The 10100-nt window shown below is 31.2% G+C and overlaps 1 protein-coding gene across 1 annotated transcript; it reads left to right on the top strand.

Moving 5' to 3' along the window:
* The first annotated feature begins 5269 nt into the window (after positions 1-5269).
* LOC134233447 (uncharacterized) lies at positions 5270-8595 on the top strand. Its single transcript, XM_062715418.1, has 6 exons — positions 5270-5382; positions 5483-5535; positions 5700-5858; positions 6833-6944; positions 7821-7855; positions 7984-8595. The coding sequence occupies exons 1-6, from the start codon at positions 5273-5275 to the stop codon at positions 8568-8570; spliced, it is 1056 nt and encodes a 351-aa protein (XP_062571402.1). The 5' UTR covers positions 5270-5272; the 3' UTR covers positions 8571-8595.
* Positions 8596-10100: the final 1505 nt, after the last annotated feature.

The following is a 10100-nucleotide window of genomic DNA, read 5'->3' as shown; positions in this document are numbered from 1 at the left end:
TTTTTACCATTTTATCTTTGGAGTTTTATCTACTTTTACAATGGCAATAAATTACACAATAAGTGATATTACTTTCATGATTTTATCTTGTTCATTTAAACCCAAATATTATAGTGGGTATTTAACGTTCTGGAGATTTGTTATATCAAATGGAAAAAGTGGTAAAGTTTTGTTTAAAAACTGTTATTTCCAATGTCTGAATTTCTGACTTTGCTTTTGACCTTGGACTGAAAAATCAATAGGCGTATTCTTTCGAAAATAAGAAATACGAAGTGTTCAGTCGTCAACTTCCCTTACCATTGTTCTTCAAAGCAATATACATTCATCACCTGCATACGGGGCTTATATCTCAAATTAGTCAGATACACAGGAACATGTTCTACGCATGAGCCAAAAAAAGCATTAAAATTTCATCATTTCGTATGTTCTGTGGTCCATACAGTGACCTTGTCAGCAAAAACAATTTACCACTTAGTCAAATGCTGACGTTTTCATACTTACATAGGTCATTATTTACAAAATGAATTGTCGACGTTATTTCCTGTTATTTCCCGATCGCAGACTTGTATTTGTTTTGTCATATTCCATACATATTGTAAGACATTTGATTTTCTTCTAATTTCGACCAAGAGCTACAAGCTTCATCGATCTGACCGCTACATTTCTAGCAGTCTGAAGGGTATGACTGAATAGGAAATACGTATCGCTCTTAAAATCTGATGGTATTTTTGAGTATTCAATATGCCCGTTATTGTATTACCTAGTATTTAAAGATTTCATTTGATCCATTGCTGCTATTTATACTTTTATTTTGTTTCAGAAACATTTGTTTTTGGAATGGTTTTCCTTCTAAATCTTAATTTATTTGTTTTGATTTTAATAATTTTTCAGGAGATTGTCCCTAAACGTACATGGTAACTATGTGCAAGAAAGTATTTGTCCGAATGATTTTACTTCTCAAAGCTACGCAAAAGTAGACGAAAATGTGTATAATGAATGTGAAGAACCTTCCCTCGGTAACACTGGATCATCTAAAAGCAGTTGTGAAAGACATTACAATACATATGATGTACCCCAAGACGATGTCCAAAAGACAGCAAAACCATCAATCCTAGCTCTTCTGAGGAGAAAAGATGATTCTGGTACAAGGAAAACGAAAAGTGAATACATTCATGTTATTGAAACACAGGGCCCTTTGTCAGAACCAGAATCTGGAATCGCTCAGCCACCATCCTTACCACCACAAACATCTTCACAAGTAGAAATGTCATCAAACTCCAAAAAATTGTCATGTTCAAACATACAACAAAGGATAACTTTTTTTGAGAGTCAGCACAAAAAAGATTGATATACATGAAATTCCTTTCTTCACGAAGTAGTTCCTAGATTTTACATATTTCATATTTTCATGATCTAGGGAATATAACAAAAATCAAGTAGGTCGAATGTCATGTGTCAAGATCATTGTCTCAAAGTCGTAAGGCGGTGTATTAAAAAGCAATAAATGTTTTTGTCGGTTAATGAAGAATATAAGCTGAGTTAATATTCAATACACGAGTATAAGGAACACGCATATCTTCGGCCGCAGCAACAATAAGAATAACTTTGTTAATAATATCCAATATAATAATGATTTGTCATGTTTAATTTCTGAGAAGGTCAACAGAACGTACAGTTTGGGTTATATTGTACCCTTAAAAGTTAAGTTTTCAAGTTATGAAATTGGCTTAATTGTGAGATTAGTTTATGAATATGATTATCCATTAAAGAATATGGCATGAAGGAGAACCATTCATTAACTCGTGGTACATTTCTAAATTTAAAGCAGAAAAAGCCTCGGAAAAAACTTTTTGAGGGGCTACATATATATCTCTGAATAAAACATAATGAAATAAACTGAAAATTGATGTTTTCTGCAACTTTTTAAGAAAGAATGGGTAGTGCTAAAAGTTATAATGACTTCACAATGAACATTTTGGGAGTGTATAAGAAAACTATTTGGTTTTTATTATGTTGTGAATTCCTCTCATTACGAAGGGATGGATTTTAATTTCTTTCATTACTTTAATATTATAGAATAATACAGGACAAAGTTGTATTGAAACTGAACATTGTTCTCAAAAGAGTAAAATACTTTAAAGGTATTGAAGACATTTTTCGCTCAATAAATAATATTTTTAGTCATTGTTTTAACGATATTTAGACTGGTAAAAATTAAAAAGAGGAAAAAATGTCTAATTCTAGTTCGAAAATATAGTAACCTTTCGAGCATGCTGCCTATAAATCACCTACCTTCTTGTGGGTCTACTGTTTTCAGTATATGTCAAGATTAAGTTAAAAACAATGACTATATGCTAATAATAATAATATCTATTTTTTTTTAAATGTTGATAATTTGTCTTTGTTTTAAGTCCTTTTAATTTATACTGAGAAGTCAGGGTGCGCTGGTAAAAGACTCTTAAATTTGTCTTGTTCTAGGCACTAAGGGACATTGTGCAAGAACAAATTGAATACCTCAGTTGTGTTTTTTTATGTATGCTCTCTGCGTCACGCAGTGGGATTTGAATCCATAACGTAGGTATCATCTCCTTACACCATGATACCAATGGCATGCTTGATTTAGCTTCATAAATACGTGGTTTACACAAGTGAAAAGCGATGTAAAAGAAAGAATATCATAATCAGGTGCATTCTTCGAGGTGCAGCGTGAGATTTTATCTTGCCATTGTGTTGCTGAACTGCCACTGATGGGGGAGGGCTCTTAGACATGCTTATGTCTACCGTAAAACATGTCCTCATGTTTTAAAGTCTTACCGGGCATTAAGAAGACGAAAAGAAAGGGAAATATAAGCTTGAAAGGAAAAAAAAAAGATTAATGTTTTAGAAACAAAAGTTATGATTTTTTTTATCATAACAAAGTCAGCTTCACTTTCAGTTGGTTTTGATATACTTACAATGTATATGTTTTTATGTTCTATCAATACAACCTAAGACTTAATGAAATTAGAAAAAAATGTGTTTTATAACAGTGACCTTTACCTAATGCAATAATTTGAAATTCAAAACCATATACTCATAGATTTTTTTTCAAAGATATTATAATTGGACTACACTCAGTGTAGTGGTTTTTTTTTTAATTTAATTGATTATGTGTCATCCTTGTTGTATACATAATGTTTAGGTTTTGGGTCTTCTTTAAAACCACGTTGCTGTGCCATTATTTTAACCAAAACGTCAAAAAGGCTATTTTGGTTAAAGAGATTTAGGTTGGTTTAATTGAACAATGCCTCTTCTTAAAGGAGATAGCTTTCATTATAAAAGCTTCAATTTGTTCATGATAAAATTTGAAATTCAATTTTTGTTTATATAAACTTCATTTTGTTCAAATTATGGCCCAAAAGGGCTTTCAAAAGGAATAGAATTTAATATTTGGATAGATAGAAACTTCTTTATAAAATCGGATGAAGAACAGCAAAACCATGATATGTCAAATAAAAAGCAAGCATTCTTAAAAGTATAGTAGTATATGAAACCTATCATTGTAGGGGCTGTGATATTAATGAGGATGGAAGTTTTCAATGCAAAATATATACGGGCATTTTTTAAGAGTAGCAGAATCATGCATGTACTAAGTCGATTCAAACATTACTGAATAGTGTGGACTATTTTTTCTTAAATGGATGAGTCTGTAAAAAAGTTGGACCAAAAACATAAGATCAAATTTTAATAGATGGATGTGAACGGAACAAGGATGAAACTATTGAAAATCTTCTTCAGGAGGAAATATTGGAATAGTACGAGGGTTGTCCGGTAAAATCGTAAACAAATCTTTTTTCTCGAAAATAATAGGGACACTAAGCTAGAATTTTCATTAAATTTTTATTTATTATATTTAAGTGCATCATAATTTTTCTAGTAAAATATAGCAACAATAAAAAAAATATTAAGCTTGAATGTGCACATGTTAGGGTCCTACTGCGCACCGACAAAAAACCTAAGTTTTATGAAAGATTACACTAGTATATCTCGAAATAAAAGTTTAACATACATAAGATTGGGGTAAAAATTATGCTTATTCGATTTCATAATCTATTTTGTCGTCTTCTTAAAAATTTCAAGGCATTTGGTTAATTTTGACAGTTTCCGAGCATTCGAAATTAGAAATTGATAAACGCAGCGTATGAAAAATGACGACATTTGATGACGTTACGGCGTACCGGAGCGCAGTTAAATTTGAATAAGATGTTGTAATTACACCTTTAGAGACTTTAAATGAATATAGTTCCATTTCTATTTTTATTTCTCTGTGATAACTCTTTGAAAGTAGGGGGAGATTATTTCTTGATAATTCTGCCGTAACGTAAATTAGGCAGGTCGATAGGTCAGCAGCTAAGGAGGCCTAATATGCATGCAAATCTCGTGCGCATCTGTCTCTGTGTCTGACGCTAAAGAGGCCAAATAGGCATGCCTTTGTGTTTGACGTCAGTGTGCGAGGACTATTGAAATTGGCATGGAAGTCCTTGTGTAATTTAAATCTATTTGTCAACATTTTAAATGTCTAAGTCTACAATTTTATTTCACAATTAAATGGAAATATAAGGAATAACTGTCTAGTTTGGAGAGTATGCCAGGGACATGAACAATAGTGGGAAACACGGGATAATTTAATCATAACGGACTTCGCCTGTTATGCAAATTATCCCATGTTTCCCACTATTGCTGATGCCCTGGCATACTCTCCAAACTAGACAGTGATTCCTTAAATAGTTTTCTTTTTTTTCAAAATCACCAAATCTTTAGTATACAAATGAAATGGGAGTTTTCTTAGCGAAGTCAGTTTTGATCGGTCTCCGTGTAGTACAAAACATTGGAATAAACTGCTATTGTAATATAGCAAAAGACGCTGTCACTGTCGACCGTCGATATAAGGTTGTATATTTAGTAAAATGATGGTAAGAATTTGTCTGTAACTTACTAATGAAACTTTAAAACTTAAAAAAATAAGCAATCTGTGTATTTTGACTTCAACAAGGCAACAAGCGGGAAATAATTCTTCCTCATAATTTACTTTCGCTTTAAACAGTCTCATGTTAGAGTCATTGACAAAAATAGACATTTCGCTTCAAATTCGAATGTTTTTCTTCCTTATCAACTTTAATAATTACTTTTGGATTTATAACGTATAGTCAACTTGCGACAGAGCTCATATTCGAAGAAAAATGAAAGAATAAGTGTATAAACTTTAATGTGCAAAACACATACATTTGAGACAATGCATTACTTAGGATACTTTACAAGTTTTATGTTACTGTTGCTTGTTTTTCTTCATAATACCTCTCAAGAGCCAACTCCTGTTGATCCAAAATGTTCCGACCCCATTACGTAAGTGATTAAACTTTTGTTGAAAAATTCTGCGGAGTATTGAATCTTTATTTATAAACGTAGTAGAATTTGAATATATAATCATTCAATTGTATTTCAGAGAAATTAGTCGATGTTGTACCGACTATAGAACAATTGGAAAAAAATGTTACCGTGAGTGCTTTATTTATAAAATGAATTGATTTTTTTTTGCAATAATTAGACAACTAAATTCCCTTACATGACTATATAACACGATGCCTAATGATTTTAAAGAACCATATTATGCGATGCAGAAAACCTATGATAATTTTTGTACTTGTTTACCATAAATTTAGCATGCATGGACTCCTTTGGATTTGAATGCAGTAAATCATGTCCTGAGGGATACCATGGTTTAAAATGTCAGGATGAATGTCATTGTAATAATACAACACAATACACTGTTGGATGTAATACGACAGCAGAGACTTGTTTCAATATAACAGAAGAAATACGTAAGTGTATACGACATGAATCTTACAGGTAATTTTATAGATCATATATGACTTACCGTCACGGAGTTCAGTCGGAAGAGAGCTCGCTACATGTTCGGTTTGCCACAACTGACCTAAGTCATTAAAAACAAAAAAACATTGACGTAACCATCAATTGTCGCCCGGGAAATATATAAAGTAAAAAAATGAAAACGAGTCTTGATCATCAAACCGCTTCTATATGAGTGAAAAGGCATGAAGACGATAGTCGCGAAAATTTTGAAAACATGTTAAGGAATAAAAATCATTTAAAATCGATACCATTTTAAACTTCATCAATTCCTCAAGTAAATGCTGGCTGCATGACTATAAATTAGTAAGACAAACGCATCACCTACATGTATATTTGAATTGTTAATTTTCAATTTTAGAATATAAAACACGAACTGTGCAGAGTACGTTTTTATCCGAGAAGTAAATTTCGATTTTCTAAAAAAAGGGACCCGTCGTTTTCTCGATAGTATATGATAAACAACTTTATATATCAAATATGAAAAACATATACATGTATATTTTTACAGATTCACTTTATGGAAGTAAATATATAAAGTATATCGTAATTTTTAAACGGAAAGAACTTTCTGATTAACAATCTTTTCAATGTTTAGAAAACCTGTAATTCTAAATAACTACTCCCACTTCAATCCCCATACATCGACACTTAAACTTATATGTATAGAGCAGCCCGGTCCTCCGGGCTGCAATAAAATGGATAGCAACTGTTCCTTCGCCATGCGCATGGCACATTGTAATGAAATATGTCGGTACCCCGGATAAGACCTGCAAGATTAAACAGAAGAAAATACTAAACAATCTACTTATTTGCTATGTAATTGATTGATAATAGAGCTAATGTAATGTCATTTTTAATCTAAATGTTAATAAAATAAATACTGGTCAATTATTTGATAAAGGTATTGTTTAAACTTAATTAGATAATGTACGCGAAGAAAAGGGACCAATGACATGGATACCCATTTTGTTTGGTCTGCTTGGAAGTACTGGATCTCTCGCAGTTCTTTTTTTAACGCTCTACGTGAAAGAAAGGTAACTTTACAGATTTGCATGATTTTAAATTACTGTGTATTACATAAATTTTATAAACTCTTATAAATAATTAGGTTTGATTTTATTACTTCTTCCAATGCTCTCTCGACAATATTGACTTAAAACAATAGTAATTCAAATTGCATTTAATTGATTTTTTCAGTTTTTATTGATTGATATGTGTCACCTGGATATGTTTTTAAAACAATATTTTATTCTGTTCCCTTTTTAAAGTAGGGATATATGGGTGCAAAAGTTTCCAACAATTCGTGACCATAAACAGGTTTTATTTTTTCTGCCATGGTTGCAATTGTTCTGCATTAACAAGAAAAATACGTCGACGGTTTATTTTTCAAATCTTAATGATTTATCTGTAAAAATTATTTCACTCATCTACAGGGGATGCTATTCCTTTTAGGCATTTGATCCTATTTCGGAAATTTTCAGGGGTACATGTACGTGTTTTATGCCCTATTCACATATCTATATTGTATAAAGATTTTTTAAGATCGATCACTGCCCTTTATTTTCACCTTTTATATCATATAGATGGAAAAAATCTTTGGATGTAATTTTTTTTACATTAATAATGATAACACTGTTGAAACTTTATTATAAGTTTTATGATATATTTAATTAAATTAATTTGATTTTTGTAATTTTTTGCAATTTTTTCTGTTTCTTAAAACTAATTTTTTAGCTGAAGACGTGTTGATTTTAAAATGTATGACATAAAGCAATTGATCCTATATACTTTACATTTATCGTTTTCTAAAAAACTCGAAAGACTTATTTACTAAATACTTATCCTATACTAGAACTTATTTTATTCACATTGTATGTTCTTACTTGGGTAGTTATTGTACTATTTGACAGGAAGAAATTAGTTCAAAAGGAAACAGTTTTGGAAGGTATGTGGATTTACTAATGAATTCAGTCTAAATACTAATTGAAAAAAAATATGCTTTTATCCATCATTAGGACTAACATTTAAGTACTGAATCTTATTAATTTCAACTGGAAAAGGCAATTATTACAGATCCACTAAGAGAGGAAAATGCAAACAATGAACATGAACAGGACGATTATGACAGCATTAGAGAATCTCGACTGGTTCTTGACGAGGACAGTGCCTGTAGCGGCCAGAAGAGGTTTAAAACATTAGATAGAGTTAGCTACGCAAAGACCGGGAGCATTCAGAATCCTTACAATCAGCTCAGCTTTAACAGACTTAAAAGTCGAACAATGGACTTCAGGAATGGTGAATTATATGATATATCTGAAACTGACTCGCTTAAAATGGACGTCGGCGATTATGTGACTGTTGCATCCGATAAAGCCGACTCTGGACTTTTAAAATCAAATGACTCTGAAGAAGATAATGATGAACCATATAATAATTACTACAGTGATGTGGCGAACAGACAACCTGAGAAAGAGCAATATGGTGAAAAGGGGAAACAAAATACTGATATTTCAGAAAAAAAGCCAAAAAATGTGTCAAAGGCTCAAAATAAGAAACCAGCAATAAAACCAAAACCTGCACACCTTGGCATTCCAATCAAAAAAGAAAATAACGAGCACAAAAATAATAGACCATATAGTCTTGAAAAACAATTAGACTGAATTGATGATAAAAGAGAAAATAAAATATTATCAAATTCTGAAAGTAATAAGCATGACATTTTTTAACAATATGTGACATGTGACTTTGAGGAAGTCAAACTCAGTGGTCATGCGATAAATCACATGAGAAACAACCGAGCACGGAAACATAAACTAGGGAATTGTGAAGAGGATCGTGAAAAGTGGATCCTAAAATGTGGTCTGCAGAAATAATTTTTTTTCAAATAATATTTTCAAGATAACCTGAATACAGAAAAAAAAACAATACGACGCCTATCAAAGCAGTTGCCATCTAATGTACAGAAATGCATACAGATGATAAAAAAGATTCAACGTTATCATGTCTCATCCCAGATTAAGTAAGGTTGTTCAGGGAGTATCACAAAAATCATAACAAAATTGTATAATGAAAATCTGTATGACATTTAGACTGTCTTATGATATGAGCAGAATTCAGTAAAAAAAAAGATATAAAAAAAACGTTGAATGTATGTTGTAAATAGAAATTATTAATTTCTCTGAAAAATGATCATTAAAACACTTTGTGAATAATTTCCGGTCCTCCGGGCTGCTCTATACATATAAGTTTAAGTGTTGGTGTATGGGACTTTGGGTGGGAGAAGTTATTCAGAATTAAAGGTATTCTAAACATTGAAAAGATTGTTAATCAGAATGTTTTTCCCTTTATAAATTATTAGATACATAATATATTTACTTCAATAAAGTGAATCTGTAAAAATATATATGTTTTTCATATTTAATATATAAAGATGCTTATCATTTACTATCGAAAAAACGACAGGTCGCTTTTTTTAGAACATCGAATTTTACTTCTCGTATAAAAACGTACTCTGCACAGTTAGTGTTTTATATTCTATGATTGAAAATTAATACATTTTTGAATATAGGTGATGCGCGTGTTTTACTTCAATTTATATTTTATGCAGCCAACTTTACTTGAGGAATTGATCGAGTTTAAAATGGTATCGTTTTTGTTTGATTTTTAACCGTCTACAAGTTTTCAAAATATCCGCAACTATATCGTCTCCATCAATTAGACGCATACCTCGCATGCCTTTTCACACATGTCGGAGCGGTTTGATGATCAAGACTCATTTCCTTTGTCTACTTTATATATTTCCCGGGAGACAATTGATGGTTACATCAATGTTTTCTTGTTATGTTGTTTTGTGTAGTTTCAATTTCGAAAATAGATCAATCACTGTAAACTGTATAACTAGTAGAACTGAAGTAAAATTAAAAAGACCAATTAATTATATAGTATTTACTACCTGAAATATTATATACACATTGAAAATGACTTCCTAGTCCTCTTCTATCACCTGATCATGATGCAAAAGACTATTTATTGTACGTCTGACAAAGGAATCAAAATTATTATGATTTTTAAATTATTATGGTTACTTAGAGTGGAAAATATCAGCCCAACCTCTCGTGTTCTTCTTACTCTATCAAAATATGTCAACAGACAACTTTACATTAGGTTTATTATAGTATATTTGAATTATT

This window comes from Saccostrea cucullata, unplaced genomic scaffold (genome assembly GCF_032062105.1).
Source record: "Saccostrea cucullata isolate Sc308-1 unplaced genomic scaffold, CSIRO_AGI_Scuc_v1 ctg4007, whole genome shotgun sequence".
In the NCBI taxonomy this organism is placed as follows: Eukaryota; Metazoa; Mollusca; class Bivalvia; order Ostreida; family Ostreidae; genus Saccostrea; species Saccostrea cuccullata.
Note: the sequence above shows the minus strand (reverse complement) of the source record. Positions and strands in the feature narration are given on the sequence as shown.

Bases quoted from the DNA above. Each gene is read 5' to 3' on its own strand.
- LOC134233447 (XM_062715418.1), top strand. From the start codon at position 5,273: ATGCATTACTTAGGATACTTTACAAGTTTTATGTTACTGTTGCTTGTT. The intron at 5,383-5,482 runs GTAAGTGATTAA...ATTGTATTTCAG, and splicing joins AAATGTTCCGACCCCATTAC to AGAAATTAGTCGATGTTGTA. The intron at 5,536-5,699 runs GTGAGTGCTTTA...CCATAAATTTAG, and splicing joins AATTGGAAAAAAATGTTACC to CATGCATGGACTCCTTTGGA.